The sequence below is a fragment of the Sylvia atricapilla genome, chromosome 19 (genome assembly GCF_009819655.1).
Source record: "Sylvia atricapilla isolate bSylAtr1 chromosome 19, bSylAtr1.pri, whole genome shotgun sequence".
Lineage (NCBI taxonomy): Eukaryota > Metazoa > Chordata > Aves > Passeriformes > Sylviidae > Sylvia > Sylvia atricapilla.
In genome coordinates, this window is record NC_089158.1 from 9,539,878 (window position 1) to 9,557,414 (window position 17,537).

Sequence of the window (17,537 nt, forward strand, 5' to 3'; positions counted from 1 at the left end):
TCTCCATGATAAGGGCTGCTGCAGTGAGCGTCTGCTGGCCCCCAGGGAATTCTGGCATCCGGGAAAGGCAGGCTGAGGTCTGTGCAGCTACAAGGCTGGAGTAACTCCGCTGGGGCTCTGTGTTTGTACTAGGCACAGTGGGATTTGATCCAGGTGCTTGAACAGGAGTGTTACAGTTTGCACAGCCCCCCCTCCAAGCTCCGGCTGTGCCAGAGATTCCAGTGCTGCTGGTGATTCTTCAGGAGATGCTCTCCTTGCTGGCTGAGCTTCCTCCAGCTCAGAGCACTCCATGGCACCAAGTCCTGAAGAGCTTCTGTCCAGTTTGTTTCATATCCCAGCCTTCCCAGTTTTCTGGGGTCTTGGCATCCAGCGTAAGGTCCAGTAGAAGCTGCTTCTCTCACAACTTTACAAAGCAGCTGCGCTTTGGGGTTTGAGACTCCTGACGCTCCAACCCTGACAGACATTGTGCCGTTTCAGCGTCTTCCCCAGAGAGCTCAAAGAGGTTTTTGCCTCGTGGAGACAGGAGTGCAGCAACCGCGGCCGCCCCGACATCAGCGAGCGCCTGATCAGTGCCTCGCTGTTCCTGCGGTTCCTGTGCCCGGCCATCATGTCCCCGTCGCTCTTCAGCCTGCTGCAGGAGTACCCCGACGACCGCACCGCGCGCACCTTGACCCTCATCGCCAAGGTCACCCAGAACCTCGCCAACTTCGCCAAGTAAGCCGGGCTGTGGGCAGGGCAGGGAGGGGACGGAACCTCCGGCTGCGCGGGCAGAGCCGCGGCGCCGGCACCGAGTGCCACACCGGCCACTCCTGTCCTCGCTGCAAGGGACCTCTGTGCTTCCTGTTGGCTTTTTCCCCACATCGCTCTGGGACTCGTTCCCTCACTCTCAGGTCAGGGAGATCATTCAAGTTTCCAAAACAGGACGTGTTTTATGAGCAGGGAAACAGGCTGTTTTGACCACGTGGACGAGCAGCGGGGTGGCAGTGGGGACTTTGTCCTGTGATGTCCTGCGGGTGTAGGACCAGAACCCAATCAGCAGCAGTGATGTGCTTGGCTCAGGAACTGTTCCATCCCTCCTTTGAGCTCTGGGACCTTCTCTGCTATTAAAATGCAGCTGACTGAACTGGGAAGGCCTGAGAACAGGGATGCCATCAATTTCTAACTAAGCCCATTGGTTTGATGGGAACAAAGCGAGAGATTTCTGAAAATCTTTCCACTGGCTGTAGGTCTGAGCTGCTTATCCTGAGCTCTGATAACAAAATGATGAGCTTTCTGAAACATGAATGGACAGTTTCTGTCTAAAGCTCCTTAGATCTGGAAACTGGCTTAGTGCTCACACTCACAGTCAGGAAGGCACAGAGGCGCCTGCGGACACTGGCAGGAGATGAACAAGTGTGTTACACCAGATGACAGAAATTCTCTGTATTCCTGACCAATCCCTAACTAAAGGGTTTTCATATTTCCAGCACTTTGCAGGAAAGGCTCTTTAACTAAGCTGACATTAGTGAGGCTGAAGTGATCAAGCCGAGCTGTCCTGTGCATGACACCGGGCCAAGCCTGTCCCATGGAACTGCTGGCACAGCACCAACTGCTGCCAGGACAGCCCAGCCACCAGGCGCTCCCTGTTGTGCTCCAAATCAGACAAAAGACTGAGGGCAGAGAGCTTGGAGGGCAGAGGGAGGTGGCAGGAAGCCTGAGGGGGCGATGGGGCTGGCCCAGCTGCAGAGGCAGCTCTCAGGCTGATCCCAGAGCAGTTGTGCTGGCACTGCTGGAGAGTGCAGGATTCCTGCCCCCACCCAGCACTGGGCTCCAGTCAGCTGAGGGTGATTGCTGTGACAGCATCTTGATTTCCAGTGACAGGTCCTGTTTCTGGAGGCTGTGCCCTGACCCAGCAGTGGGACACTGGGTTACCAAGAACTCTTTTGTTTCTCCTGCTTTCGCCTTTGTTTCTGATGAGGGCTTAGTCAGGCTGGGGTTAATTTTGGGTCCATGGTTAGTGAGGTGTCCCAGGCACCTGCTCACAGCCCAGGGATCCCAAAGGCTTGAAATGCTAGAGGAGGGTTCTTAGCTGTGTTTATTGTACCCACCCCTTCCATGGACTGCACTTTTTTCCCTGGATTTAGCTGAAATCCATGTTGCTCTCTCAATAATAGGTTTGGCAGCAAAGAGGAATACATGTCCTTTATGAATCAGTTCCTGGAACACGAATGGACTAACATGCAGAGGTTTCTCCTGGAGATTTCCAATCCTGAAACCATCTCAAACACAGCTGGATTTGAGGGCTACATTGACCTGGGCCGGGAGCTGTCCACGTTGCACTCACTCCTCTGGGAAGTCATTTCCCAGCTCGAGCAGGTATCCAGGGAGTGGCAGGGACAGCTTTGGGGGCGGGAAATGACAGAGAAAATGTTGTTCATGTGATTCCCCAAAGAGACTGTCCGGCAACTGGCAAAGCGCAGAGTTCTTTATCAGAAAGCACAAGGGGTGGTGGTAATTGTGCTCTTTCTCTGCCCAGGGCACTGCCACCAGGCTGGGCCCCCTGCCCCGGATCCTGCGGGACGTGAACGCCGCGCTCAGTAACCCGGCCTGTGTGCAGGTGTCGGTCACGGCCGAGCACGCCGCCTCCACGCCCGGCGCTGGCAACAGCATCTCTGCAGGCCTGCAGAAAATGGTCATTGAGAATGACTTGTCTGGGTAAGAGACCGGCCTGCCCACACACCACGGACACAGGGAGCGCTCACCCAGGACAGGCAGGACTGGGTGCAGCCTGGAGTTGCCTGATGCACTCTCCCACTGCAGAACTGGTGCTGGCTGCAGCTCAGCTCTGACTCTGCAGAGAGCAGTGGGTGGTAGTGCCAGTCCATGGCTCAATCCAACCCCTTGAGAGCCAGAACTGGGCGTGTGGTCAGGGAAATCAGGAACCTGGTGGTTCTGGTCTCAGCTGTTGAGATGTGGCTGCAGAAGAAAAGTGTTCATCCTCTGAGGGCTTGAGGGTCTGTTAGTGCTGACCTCGAGGTGATGGGTGGTGTTAAGGGCTGTGAGAGATGTACTGGATTGGCTTTGCCCATCTCTGTACAAAGTAGGGTGTGTGCTGAATTCCCTGAGATCCAAGTCTGGATAGTTCTGGAACTATCCAAGCTGTAGAGGCCTCACAAGGAATCTCAGTCTACTCTGTCCAGTTTTTATAAAACTGGGAGTTTTCACTGCTGAGCAGTGATTTACAGACACAGTCACCTATAAGAACTTTTGGGCCTGATTAAGTAAGGAGCTTCTTTCATGGGGAGGATGAGGCTTTTTGCAGGCCTCTAATGTTTCTGTTGGTGGAAAACCAAATGGAGCCCACACAAATGGAAAGACTGCTAGTAAAATAGTTTATAAGTGGAAACTGCATAATATTTAACAATTTAATTAGGAATGAAAGGCAGCAATGACACTGGACTTGCTCTAATCAGAGCTTTCATCTCTAGTGCCTCCCAGCATGAGGTGCAATTATTTAAATCCAACGCTATGGAGAATCTCTGACAATATGCTTCCCCCCAATACTTGCTTACAATGCACCATCTTTGATCAGCAGAATATTCACATTAAGCTACTGCAAAGCTCTCTCTTCCTATCCCCAAGAAATCAATATTGCATGAATGTGCATTGCAGCAGGAGTGGGGGATAACCTTCAGCTGCCAGCTTTAGCTCTGCTGTGTGAGTGCTCCCTGACCTGGGAGGCCTGGGCTGGACACTGGGTGCTCTGTGCTGTCCCAACCCTGGCAGTGTGCCTGCAGCAGCCTGCTGCCAGGTGCAGAGCAGGGGACACGGGAGTGGCACGGATACAGCCTCTGGGAGCAGGAAGGGTGCCACACACTGACCCAGAGCAGAGCAGCTCCCAGGAGGGTGTCCTTGGGCCTGGTGGCAGTGCAGTGCCCTGTGTGCCTCACTTACCTGCCCGTTCCCAGGCCAGCCGGGGCTCCACAGCGCCCTCCCCACTCCTCACACTGTCCCCAGCTGGGCCAGCCGTGTCCCTGCTCCCGCCGGCCTGGGTCCTGTCCCTGTCCCTGTCCCACACAGCTGCGCCACCCTGATTTCTGAGTGATTTCGTTTTCCTGCTCCGGTGCAGCATTCACAACTCTTCTTTTTTGTTTTGTTTTCCTCTCCTCTTCCTTATGCACTGACTTCCCCGCAGTCTGATAGATTTCACACGGTTACCATCTCCAACCCCTGAAAACAAGGACTTGTTTTTTGTCACAAGGTCTGCTGGGGCCCAGCCCTCGCCTGCCCGAAGCTCCAGTTACTCAGAGGCCAATGAGCCCGACGTGCAGATGTCTAATGGCAGCAAGAGTTTGTCCATGGTGGACTTGCAGGACAATCGGCTCCTGGACAGTGGGGCCAACGCGGCCGGCACGGCCGACTCCCTCAATGACAGTCAGTCGTCCCTGGGGCAGTTGCAGGGCGTGTGGAGCGCACGGACTCAGCAGAACAGCGTGACGGGCATGGCCACCGTGCGCCGGGCGGGCCAGACGCCCACCACGCCGAGCGGCGAGAGCGCTCCGGGCCGGCCGCAGCTGCTGGCGCCGCTGTCCTTCCAGAACCCCGTGTACCAGATGGCGGCCGGGCTGCCGCTGTCCCCCCGCGGCCTGGGCGACTCCGGCTCCGAGTGCCACAGCTCGCTCAGCTCGCACAGCAACAGCGAGGAGCTGACGGCCAACAAGCACGGCTTCGCCGGCCCCGCCGCCGCCGAGGACTTCTCCCGCCGGCCGGGGGAGCTGGCCCGGCGGCAGCTGTCGCTCACCGAGAAGGGCGGCCAGCCCACCGTGCCGCGGCAGAACAGCGCGGGGCCGCAGCGCCGCATCGACCAGCCGCCGCCGCCGCCGCCGCCCGTCAGCCGCGGCCGCACGCCGCCCTCCCTGCTCAACACCGTGCAGTACCAGCGACCCTCCAGCGGCAGCATCATGTCCTCGTCGCCAGACTGGCCCGGCAGCGGGGCGCGCCTCCGGCAGCAGTCCTCCTCCTCCAAGGGGGACAGCCCCGAGATGAAGCAGCGCACCATGCACAAACAGGTGAGTTGGGGATGTCCGGGCCCTGGCGCCCAAGGGGCCGGGTGGGGTTAGCCCCCGTGGAGATTGCTGCCGTGGGAGGGGATGTGGCTCTGAGCTGCCGCATCGCTGCCGACCCCACGGTGGCATCACGTGTGGGGATGTACCTCGGCTCTGGCACCTGTGGCCTGGGACGGAGGCTCTCCAGGGACGGGAACACAGAGCAGCGTCCTCTCCCGGTGTCCCTCCGTCACTGGCACGCTGGAATGTGACGGCGGTAGGTGGCAGAGGCTCGAGGGCAATGGCAGCCATGCCACTGTCCTGTGCTACCATCTTGTCACTGCTTTGCCCCTCCATGCCCAGGCTGTCATCCCATGCCATCAACCCCGTGCCATGTGCCAGGCTTGGAACCATGATCTGTAACTCAGAGCCTCTCCCTGCTGCTGCTCCCGTCCCAGCGGGGCTGTGGCACTCCTGGACATTCCTGTTTGCTCTGTGAGACCATCCTGTAGGAGCGGGGAGGAAGGAACTGAGAGCGACATTCCCGCTGTGCAGAGCTCTGCAGTGATCCCAGTTCCACGTGCTGGGCTGCACAGAATTCCATTCCGCTGTCCGTGGAGGTAAAAATGGAAGGCAGTAGGTCACAGGCCTAGGGCCCTTTTATAGTGCTCATTTATTCACTCTGCATTTCAAAACCAGCCCTACAGAACATTATCACAGTAAGAGCTCTGTGCCTAAAGGAAGAGCTGTGAAAGAAAAGCAAACGCAGAGACTGGACAAGCAGCAAGAGCCCTCTGCACGCAGACCCTGAGTTATCTCAGGCAGCTGTGGAGCCTGCTCAGTGCTGTTCATGCTCCCATCCAGAGCTGCTCCGTGATTCCGGGATCGATCCGTGAGCAGCAGCCTTTGTGTAACACAATCAATGCTCGTTAGGGACAGAGGGCACAGAGCTGTGCAAGGAACAGAACTCCTTGCAGCACTGTTTCTTCCAGAAAAACAAGGATTCTCCGGGTGTCTGTCAGAAAGCCCTGGGCAGGTTCTCTTCACAGAAGATTCCTCCAGCCACCCCTGCGATCCTCTGGAGGTTTCTCTTCAGACCTGAACTCTCAGAATGCCTCCCCCACCCTCACTCTGCACGTTCTATTTGCGTGTTGGCAGCATGAGGATTTGTAGCAGTGTTCATGAGCCAAGTCTGATGCTTTGGGTTCATAATTCTGGAGGTAGAAGACCAGACTGGAAGATTGCATGCAAAGGCCTGACAGCAGTGAGGAAATAAAACCAGTCCCCACTCCTTCTGACACAGAACCTCCTGTTCTGCTGCCTGACAGTGGCTGTGTTTCTCTGTCCAGAGGTTGGAATGAAGGAGAAAGTTTCTGACATTTCTGATTTGTTAACTTGAATTCCCAAGTCCTTAACTTGAATGACCAAGTCATCCAGATCCCATGTGTTCATCTGACTGTTTACTACAGCTTACAACAAGGCAGGATGGAGAGGAAATAGCTGAAGAGTGACTTCCTGTGATGTGATTGGAAAATATTTAGGCAGTGCCACTGGCAGTCCCTGCCCAGGCCAGGACTGAAAGGCAGCAGATGTAACTGTAGCTCACTGGCCATGGAACATCACTGTTCATAAGTGATACTGAGATTTTAGACCTCTTCAGCATCCTTAGTGTAGCCTCGGCTGAAAAGAAACTTTTCTTCTCCAAGAAGGCACCTGCATGGTCATAAGGAGCATTTTAGTTTTCAGATCTTGTTTTATGGACTCCTTGGAAACAAAGATGGCTCATAGCAAGATGAAGACTTGTGAGAACTCTGCTCATGGAGTGAATAAACCACATCCAGCCACTCTGCTCACCTGCAGCTCGGTGCCTTCACAGGTGGTGTCCCTGTGAGGTGACAGGATCTGCTCACACACCAGGGCCATGACTTGGAGCAGGCTCCCACTGCTTGACCCAAAGGAACGTCCAGCTGCAGACCAGGAGTTGTTCCTGCTCCAGCCCCAGCTGCTCTGGTAGCTCAGCCTGGCTCGTTGCTGCGTGAGCAGCATGGGAAAGGGTCTGCTTGGAAAGAAAGTCTCTCCCTCCAGCTTCATGACCATTTGTGTTACAGGTTTTTCTTTTGTCATGGTTGTATCATTGTTTCATTGTAGGCCCCTTCTCCTGTGAACCCCAATGCCCTGGACCGCACTGCTGCTTGGCTTTTGAATATGAACATGCAGTTTTTAGAAGATGAAAGCATTGACCCAGATTCCAAGCACAGGGATAAGCTCAGGAATAAGGACGAGCTCAGCCAAGCAGAAAAGGTAAAACCTGATTGGATTGAAACAAGTTTCTGAATAGAGAGAGGATTTCCTTGAATGTCATTCCCTGAGCACCCTGGGGAGAAGGTGGGCTGTGTGCAGGTCCCTGCCCAGGAGAGAGGGGGCCAGGTTGCTCCCTACTCTGCATCACAGGGAACTTGTGGGGAATGTTTGGGAGGTTTCACACACTCGGTGACTGAAATCACCTTCTGATGAAAGCAAGTAACAAAGACAGGAGCCAGGAATCAAGTGTTGGTGTTGCCCAGAGACAGACACTGCAGCCTCTTACTCTCCCCATTCCAACTCACCCAGCTGCTAGGAAGAAAGCTTAAAAAATGGATTAAGCCCACCTGTAAGGAGATGGAGTAAGGCACAGGCAGCCTTGTGCCTCACAACAGGGACATGGAGCAGGAACCAGCTTCCGTGTCAAAAAGCGGTTCACAGACATAAAAATTAAGTCCAAATTTTGGTCTCAGAGACAGCACTGGTGCCTGGGGTGACTTTGTGGCACTTCCACGAGTTTATGGCAGTGTCACACAGATCAGGGCCTGGCCAGTCAGGGGTCTGCCAGGAAGCCAAGTACAGAGTATTCAGTCTCAGCCCCTGGACCCACAGAGGCCTGTGCCTCTGAAGCAGAGGGGTGCTGCTCCCTTCCCCTCCTTCCTCGGTGAGTCTGGGGTGAGGGAAGCTGGGAAGTGACAAAGTAGGCCTGGCTAGGGTGAAAAATAAGGATAAAAAATGAGGATCCAGCAGTCAGAAGCTGGTAAAATCCCATCTTTGCTGATTGCTGCTTCTGCAAGATTGTGTCCCAGCAGCCTGGCTCTGCCAGGATTGTGGACTTGAGCACCAACAGCATTTGGGATGTTTCCTCAACGTGCTCCTCTTCTGTCACACCAGCACTGCAGGCATCATCCTTCCCCAGGCCCCCCTCCTGTTTCCCAGCACAGACATGCTTCTGGCTTTGTTCCAGTAGCCTTCCTGGTCTCACTCTGCTGTGCTGTGTCATTTGGGGACTGTCATTTCTTAAACCCAAGGAAAATGTGAGGGTGCAGCTCCCAGCTGCCCCAGGAAGTTCAGGGCAGTTTTGTGGGTTCAGCCCATCCTGACTGAGTGCAGGGCAGGCAGTGATGGGGTTACAAACTCCAGTGGCACTGCAGCACCCCAGTGCCTGCCCCAAGCCCAGCGAGAGCCCTGGCCCAGGCTGTCTCATTGCCATGCAGCATCTTTCCTTACTCTGCTGTCCCATCAGTCACTGACATTCAAGATCACCATTAGCATAACTTCTCTCCCCATTACTGTAAGACCTGAATGGTAACTGAGAATGAGACAAGTGTTCTAGAGACAGGAGCGACTCCTTCGGGCTCTGAGGCCTCTCCTGCTCTCCTCTGAGCTCACTTACGCTGCTCCTATTTTAAGGCTAGGGTAGGTATTTAATCTTTCCTGTTCAAGCAACTCCCTGCTGTCTGACTTCAGTGCTTCTGTGCAGCTGTACGGGCGCTTTGTTCCCTCATTGCTTCAGGTTCCATGTGCAAACCGTGTTGTTCCTGTGCTGCAGCAAGAGCTTTGCTAAAGGAAAACCTCCTCACTCCAGTACTTTGGCAGCTCAGGAAGACCATCAGCTTCCGAAGTTTTCGGTCCTTGGAGGCTGCAGTTATTTTTGCTGGGAGTGGAGTGCTGGCCAGCCCTCAGCAGCAGCCCGGCTGCCCTCCCCTGTCCCTAGAGCTGGTCTGGGGTCACACAGTCCAGGAGGACTCTCTGGGACGTGACCCAACCCATCACTGCAGTGCCTACCCAGGTGTGATGGCCAAAGGGGAAAGGCCAAGTCAAGACACAACAGAGTGCACTTCTCTCAGTTCATTAATGCCACTTGTGGCTTTACCAGCCTTCATGACTCAGATGGAAGCCTTTTTCCCGTATCTGACTCTTTAAAAGCAGCTTACCACATTATCAGCTGCATGTTAATTATTCTAACGTTATTCCAGTTGAGATGCTTTTTTAAAAGATTATGTCCAAATTGAAATTAAAGCAGTTTTCTTATGCACATTCACTGGATTTTCCTTTAGCAAAACAAGTCTACTGAATGCTGTGCTGCCACAATAGCTGAACCCAGTTTTACCGAGTTCCAAAGCTCTTAATTTTTTTAATTGCTTTATGTGATTCTGCTGCTGATTTATAGCTTCACCCAAATGACCAGTACAACCGTGGGGTCTCGGCTTCATGCAGCAGCTCTTCTCGGACTGAACCCTGGTTTGAGATCCGAGTTAAATGCTGGGCCCCCAAAGGCAGGAGTGCTGTGTGCCCTGCTCAGCCAGCACGGTGCCCTGGTCCCGATGAAGGGCGATGAGACAGCAGTGTGCTGCATTGTCACTGCAGCTCGTGCTTGGCGCCCAGCCTGCCCAAAGCCCCCGTTCACTGTGTAGACTGAGGAGCTCCTGCGTGAAGCCCAAACCCCACGGCTGCTGCAGCCTCTCCTGGCTGTGCGAGCCCCGCGCCGTCAGTGTGAGCAGCTGCCCGCCGCCTTTGCCGCTGGCCCGCTCTAACCTGCATTTCCCCTGTGAAATGCCAGACTCTGCTAACAGCCCACTCTCTGCACCTGCCAGCGACCTGCCCGCCCCGCGGACCCGGCATCGCCCCCGGCGCCGCGACAGGACGGAAGAGGAGGTGTCGGCCAGCGGGGTTGTCTGATACGGGTTTGCAGCTATAGTCTGATACCAGGACAGGGGCGTGAGCGGGTCTGGGGGACTCCCTGGCGAGGGCAAACCCTACCAGGTAACGTGCCACGTGTGTTTTCTCCTCCTGTGTCTGTCCCTGCGCGCTCAGTACCAGCAGGACCTGGTGGTGCTGCAGGACAAGCTCCGCATCTCCAACAAGAAGCTGGAGGAATATGAGACTCGCTTCAAATGCCAGGAGGAGACCACGCAGAAGCTGGTGCTGGAGTACCAGGCCAGGCTGGAGGAGAGCGAGGAGAGGCTCCGGAGGCAGCAGGAGGATAAGGAGATCCAGATGAAGGGCATCATCAGCAGGTACGGGGAGATGGGAGTGCTGGGGATGGCAGTAAGGCAGGGCAGCCTGGCTGGCATTACAGCTCACCCCTTCTCAGGAGATTCAGGGCTCTTTAGAGGTGCAGGCAGGTTTCACATATGGGTTTTCCCCTCAGTGTTACCTGAGGCAAGGAAAACCCCAATGTTTTCCTGATGCACAGGAGGTGAGAGCTTGGAGGCTCTGGCAGGCTTGTTCTGTTCACATAGCTATGGATCTCATCACCATCCCTCCTTGTAACTCTAAATCCCTTTCTCCCACCCAGTGAGAAGTGGTGTTCACGTTCATCCAGGACTGTTTGAGCACAGCTGGTTTCACCTTTACCTGAGCCAAGCCCACTTAGTGCTTTCAGTCAGCCCTCACCTGTGGGTCAGCCTTCACTGTGCTGTGTCACTTCAGCTCTGGGGCACTCCACTAGAGAGAACTCCAGGGAAGAGTAAAAGCCAGGGAAAAAAGCTTAGTTTGTGGGCAGGAGGAGGCAGAGTGTGAGGGTAATACCTGGGCTTAGCAGAGCCCAGCCAATGTAATTTTTCTTGTGTGTGGCTCCCAGACTGATGTCAGTTGAGGAGGAGTTAAAGAAGGACCACGCTGAAATGCAGGCTGCTGTGGATTCCAAGCAGAAGATTATTGATGCACAGGTGAGTTCCCCGTGCCAAAGGCTGCTGCAGTTTTCAGGGTGGGTTTGCCAACACAGAGGTGCCTCCCAGCAGCTCTGGGACTTTCTCCTGTCCCCTGCACCTCATGGGGTATATGTGAGGTTCTGACCGTGCCCCTGCACGCTCTCTGCTGTTCTCTTTCGGTCACCTCAGGCTGTACATGTGTTGGACATGTTCATACACGGACTTTCAGAGTTACACACAAGCAACTGCTGGGCCTCTGAGCTGGTTCTGTTCCTCTGCTCGTGGCAATCACAGGAGGATGACACTTGTTCAGTGTCACAAAGAACAGGAGTGGTAGAATCAGGCTGCAATATGGAAGCTCTCGCTCCCATCCTTACAATGCTGTAATTGGTGAGAGCTGCCATCAAAGACAGCCTGGGAGGCTACAAGTCATTTAAACTATTAATTTACACTAATTAAACACTGACAGGAATAACTACCTTGGGAGAGTTTGGGTTTAGAAATGGAATCCTACCATCTTTGTAACATCTGAGTTAGTACAAACAGTACAGTGTATAACTGAATAATTAGAGCAACTGTGTTACCTCCATTTTCATCAGGATCCTAAAATAAACGCAGCTCATATTGCACAGGCAGGGGATATTTGTAGCCCTGCGGATTTCAGAAAGTGCTGTGTAGCTATTAAAAACCCCCACCTAAGAATGCCAGAGAGAAAGGTCCTGGTCCAAAAGGCCCCTGGGTCGCTGTTGTGGGCTGCCATCCCGAGGGACAGGGCTCGTGCCCTCCCGCTGACCGTGCCCTCTGCCCGTTTGCTTGCAGGAGAAACGCATCGCTTCCCTGGATGCTGCCAACGCACGGCTAATGAGTGCCCTTACTCAGCTGAAAGAGAGGTACAGCATGCAGACACGTAATGGGATCTCCCCCACAAACCCAACTAAATTGCAGATTACAGAGAATGGAGAATTCAGAAACAGCAGTAATTGTTAACGCGCGGAGGGCGCTGCCGCAGGAGAGGCCTGGCCGGAGGGACCGTGCGCAGCAGGCGTGAGCCGCGGCTTCAGAGAACGGCTGCTCCCCGAGCACAGCTCCTTACTGCGGACGGCGCCGACTGACCCTGCTGGGACATGTCCTGCCAGCACTTTGAGGGACGGGAATGTCGAGTGTGAGATGAGTGGCATAAGGAAAATAACGTATATTTGAGAATCGCTGTCACTGTTGGATTTGAATCAGTGTTTAATGTTTAAACAGAAGTAACCTTTTCCTTCTAAACTGCCCAAAGGATATGCCTCACCCCCTCCCAGCAAGGAGTAACGTCCTTGTCGTTGCAGTAAGCGAAATAAAGGGAGCTGGGCAGGGCCTGCAGCAGGCAGGGGCCCAGTAAGTCCAGTTCAAGTGTGCTGCTGGATGTAGCGTCCGAGGGACGGCAGCAAAGCCTGGCCCGCTTCTCCTGTGACTCCCCCCCCGGAGCACAGCCCTCCCAAAGTGAACCCCAGCCGAGCCCAGCTTCCTTCCAGGTGGCTTTTGTGAGGCCACTGACTTTCACAGCATCCACAGGGCATTTCTGCAGCTAATTAGTGTTTAACTAACTCCGCCCGTACAGGGAGCGCAGTGCAGACGGAAGGTCGGGGCGGTGTGGTGGCCAAAGGGGTGCTGTGTGGGGGACCCCGGTGGCAGGGGGGAAGGACTGGTGCTGCTGGGGGTCCCTGGGCAGCCCGGTGGCACAAAGCAAGGCCAAGGCTCTGGCACAGGAGTGGAGGGAGGAGCTAGCACCTGGTGAACGGAACTCGATTCCTCTCGACAGCTTCTGCTCTCTCACAAATAAAGGGGAAGAGTTTTGTAAGCAATAGCCCCAGGCACTGTCCCACGCACACTTCCCACCACAGAATAAAGTGAATGTTGCCTGAGCTTGTTCCCTGAGCTGTGATTGAGGGACAGGGGCTGGATTTGCTGGTGCCTGTTGTGGTAGAGGGGGAGCGAGGGGCTACGTGGAGTGGCAGCTTCCTGCTTGATCAAGGGTTCATTGTGGGGATGGAATGCTCTGTGCTGAGAGTTTTACTATATCTGGGGAGAAAAGCAGACAAAGAAACAAGAAAAAGCCCTGAAGAACCATGAAGATCGGTAATTGTATTTCTTTTCTTTCACAGTATGCATTAGAAAAAAAAAGATCCCATTTTCTGGAATACTGTCCTCTTTAAATTGGGAATGAGCACTGCATGGAAATTAACCGGCTTGAAGAATGTAAAACATGGTCATAAGGGAGTAACCACCAAGAACAGCAGCCACCACGGAAAGGCCCCTTGTCAGGAGCACTGTGCAGGCATAAGCCAGGATTAGACTTTCCCAGCGCCGAAAGCTTCGGCACAGACACCTTGTGCTCAGCGGAGGGGGCGCCCCTTCACGGGGGTCGTGCCGCTGACCTGCCACCACGCTGTGTTTGTGGCTTTGTGGGCCTTGCAGTTAGTCCTTCACGAGGCCCACTCTCAGAGCAGGTCCCTCGTACCGAGAGCCGCAGGTTTCTCTGAGATACGGATGACAGTGTACAGTGTACAGGACATCTGCCTATGCTCCCTCTAAAGGTTAACACACTGCTCAACGCCTGTCCTAGCTCCTCCTGCCATGTGTAAATGTACAGCCCAAGGGACTAGGACGTTCCCTGAGCTCTGCTCTGCTTAGGTACCGTCTCCAGCCTCACACTTCCCAGGCTGCTTGAGCGGGACACTTTGCCAGTAAGCTCTGCATTGCCGTGCTGCCCCACAGCCGTAAGGCTCCTTAACAGCATTCTTCCTCATGCAATCGTTTGCAAAAATTAAAGATGCTCTTTTTCCTACACGTTTTTCTGGTCCCTGGAAGCCCTGGGCCAAGCCCAGGAGGAGCGAACGTGTTGCACTGAGGTCTCCACACCCCGCCAACACCTGCCGAGGGGGTGCAGCACACAGCAGACCCCAAACGGAGCTCCTCAGAGCAATGTCATAACTCAGTACTTATGGCAAGTACAGTCACCTTTGAATTTTGGAGACTAGCACAGATGGCTTTGAAGAACCTCACAAACCTGACAAGGTTACAACTGGAGAAAGACCCAGACAGGTTAGGAATATACAGGGTACTGTGAACCGTTGGGTACGTAGATTTACACCTGCCACTGTCTCAGAGTCAAATACACGATAAGAACCCTGCAAAAAAAGACTATTTTAAACGCTTTTGCCCTAAGATGCCTGTTTAGAGCTGATTGTTTTGAATTCTGAGTATTTGTGTTGCGAGAGACTGGAGTTTTTCAAGACAGAAGTGACATAGAGGAATGGAAACGCTAACAGGGCACGGGGCGGGCGCCCCACCAGCGACGTTTCCATTCAGACATGGAAGTAATTTTGGGATGCAGTCAGTGCTCTCCGTAAGAGCTGGAAAAAGAAACACCCACAAAACAATTGTTTAGTGCTGAAGCTAAGCACAGTACATCTTAATCTTCTCCTCAACCACAAGCCAAGGCACTGCTCCCCCCCCCAGCCCCGATCTGTCACAAACTCCTGCTTACCCTCAAACTTGCAAATTACTGAACACATTGTTCTGCTGAAATAGCAGGAATGCTTAAATCCTTCCACAGCCAGTTATTAAAATCTTAGAAGTTCCAGTGCCAACACCTTCTGGAGTTGTTGCTTAGTTTCCCGAGCCAGTACAAAAAGAAATTTAAATCAGGACGAATTCTCATTACAGTAGAGATTCCCCCCCCCGTTTTTCCTGTTTCCTTTCCCTGCAACTGTCAACAACTGGACCTAATTGTGACCCTCCCCTAAAGAGGTTTGGGGGCAGGCGTTGAGGTCCAGGCTCAGTTCTGTTCCTTCGGTCTGTGTTTCTGTTATTTATGAGCTGTACATTTCTGTTTGTGTGTGCGTGTGTGAGTGCGGGAGCCCCGCGCACTCCCTGCCGTGGCCTCGGAGCTGGGACCTGCCATAGCAATACCTGGATCCCGAGAGGTGCTGCAGCACCAGAGCAAACCACCACTGTCCCCAAGGTTCTGTCACCGGCTCCATTTCCTTTCCGCTTCTTGCGCTTTCGACAGTAAGAGGCTGTTCTAGTGCAAACTCGTCAAAGTGTAAACAAAGCAAAAACACTCCGGTTTTTATCTTAATACGAGTCTTAATATTTTTTTGTAAATGTTCTCAGTGTTTACTGTACCGTATCTATCTCACTAACAGTTGTATATAGTAACTTACTTCTGGTGCTGCTTATTCGGTCGGGATTTGGCTGTAGCTCACTGCTGTGTTGGAGAGGTGGGCTCGGGCTGCCAAATCTGGATCCAGACCCACGTTCTGATTCCAGCCTCCTCTCTTGGGGATCTGAGGGAAAGGAGCAAACCCGTGGATCCAGATTTGTGGCGGGCCCACCTCAAAGATTCTGTTTTAAGAGTTTTGATTTGGGGTTTTGTTAAACTGTAGTGAAGGCTCATGAAGAAATGAGCGGTTTTGTGTGAAGGGGAATGAAATAGACTGACCAGTATCCCAAAGTCTCTGCGGACTGGAAGTATCATCATTTTGGACAGGGATTATGGCTTCAGTGCCAAAAGATGGGAGGGACCCCAGTCCTTCCCCATGCCATCTAGTACTACAGTGTAGTCACCAGCCCCTTTTGCACCAGTTTAAGCAAATCCTGCCGCCATCCAAAGAGTCTGGTGTCACTTTGCATTGTCATTTGAGTCTGGTTGGTTTTGTTTTCTGCTTTTGCAGCTGTAAAGCACTGATTGCACTGTGAGAACACGTGGAACCCTCTGGTCTGGGAGCCAGTCCCAGAGGTTGCTGCGAGGTTGCAGGACACAAGTTCTGCTACTATGAATATTCCTAAAGGGCAAAGGGACTTGCTGGACCTCAGTGAGGTATCACAGGCTCTCCTAGGAAAGCAATCAGCAAGGAATCAATGATTCCCAAAGTTTAGATAGCTCATAGGCTTTTTCCTGTTCCTAATGTCCACACCCAGATGCAATAGAAAATGTCCTGAGGTCTGTTCAGTGATGGACAAGGAGAGGATTTTCAGTCACAGCTGGCAGACGCACTGGGGTGTTCAGCCAGGAGAGCCACAGGCTGTGGCCCAGGCTCTGATCTGAAAGGGGCTCATTTTCCCCAGAGACCCCAGGGCAGGGGGAGCAGCCCCAGGGCGAGGCCTTTCTGACAGCAGCCTGTGACCAGTGGGTCAGCAGCTCCACCCCGGTCCCTGCCCTGTCCTCCCCACAGCTTTGCCTGGAGAGCACAAAGCAAAAGTCCAAAGGGAACACCTGTGACACTGTCCCTGGGTGGACGCTCCGTCCTTCCCACCTGCAGTGACTGCTGGGGTCCCCTCCTCCCAAAGGTCTGTGTTCAGAGCAATCCAGGCCCCCAGGGCGGCCAGGACTGGGACCTGGTGTGGGGCAGAGCCACGGCCTCAGGCCACCAGGAGCTCCCCTGAGCTGACCCCACACAGATAACTGCTGCCTTTTCCCTCCCCCTTGGGGGAAATCACATGTGGGGGAGTGGGAGGACAACAGCAGCATGAGAACACGCAGCTCACGGGCTTTCCAAACCAAATGCAATCCTGAGGGCGTTGCACAACATCCAGAAACAACCACGCTTCGGAAAAGGGTGTCACGTTCAAGCATTGACTTTCACAGATCACCTGAGCTGTGACATTGCTGTAAATGCCATGTGGCTCTGCATCAGCTACCAGTACCCCAGAGTGCAGCCTCCATGTTCACATATTCCTTTATCATACATCACTGTGTCTTAAGATATACCTCTCTCTGTATATCTGCTTAGGCTGATACTTGTTCCTGATAAGCAGTCGCTATGTTTTATATCCTCTTATAAAGAAAAAACAAATCTTTTTTTGTAAGTATGTTTAAAAAACAAAAAAGCAAAGTGGAAGTGTTTGCTGAATCTCCTTCAGCTCCTTTTAAACTATGTAATAATGTACAGAGAAAGTTGTTGGTGTTCAAAGAAATGATGTGGCTGTGCAATTTATGTACATTTGCAATTAGAAATATTAAAGATTTATTTAGATATTTTACATAAGTGCTCCAGCACCTCTGCTCAGTCATTTCCAGCTTTTAGAGTATCCTGGCACATGCCACATGCACACACAAACCTGTTTTATCTGCCTCCCCAAAGAAATCATTGAAATTTGCATCCAGTAGTATTTTAGCCCTGACCTGGCTCCACCACTTTCCCTTCCCATTTTCGGGGGGTCTGACAGCCAGGCCTGCTCCTGCCCCCACCAGTCCTTACAAACCACCCTTCTGCCTCCAGTCAAAGTCACAGAAAACTTGGAGAAAAGTCATTAAAACCCTGGGCAGCATCAGCACCTCTGCCTCATTACCATCATCATAATTAGCTCCTCCGGGAGAGGTGGAAGACAGGCTGGCTGCATCGAAATGAGTCGGGAGCACCTGTGGCTATTCCTGCGCTCAGCAGCGCCGGGCACTGCGCTCCGCCCAGCCGGGACAACCCTCCTCCTGTTCCTGTCAGGAACCGGCCCCTGCCCAGCCAGGGAAGGCAAAATCCTCTCTCAGGGCTCTGCCATCCCCCTCAACATCGTT

At 53.5% G+C, this 17,537-nt stretch overlaps 1 protein-coding gene across 4 annotated transcripts in view; it reads left to right on the forward strand.

Moving 5' to 3' along the window:
• DAB2IP (DAB2 interacting protein) overlaps nt 1-16,860 on the forward strand; it is a 127,592-nt gene extending 110,732 nt beyond the window's left edge. For 3 of the 4 annotated variants that reach the window (XM_066332914.1, XM_066332917.1, XM_066332918.1), the window contains 8 exons: nt 478-714; nt 2,154-2,355; nt 2,516-2,694; nt 4,175-5,048; nt 7,173-7,325; nt 10,143-10,345; nt 10,912-10,999; nt 11,801-16,860. In XM_066332914.1, the coding sequence (XP_066189011.1) occupies nt 478-714; nt 2,154-2,355; nt 2,516-2,694; nt 4,175-5,048; nt 7,173-7,325; nt 10,143-10,345; nt 10,912-10,999; nt 11,801-11,968 (2,104 nt within the window). In that variant the 3' untranslated portion in view covers nt 11,969-16,860. The remainder of the gene's footprint in view (nt 1-477; nt 715-2,153; nt 2,356-2,515; nt 2,695-4,174; nt 5,049-7,172; nt 7,326-10,142; nt 10,346-10,911; nt 11,000-11,800) is intronic. The other variant, XM_066332915.1, reaches the window with a different exon arrangement.
• Nucleotides 16,861-17,537: the final 677 nt, after the last annotated feature.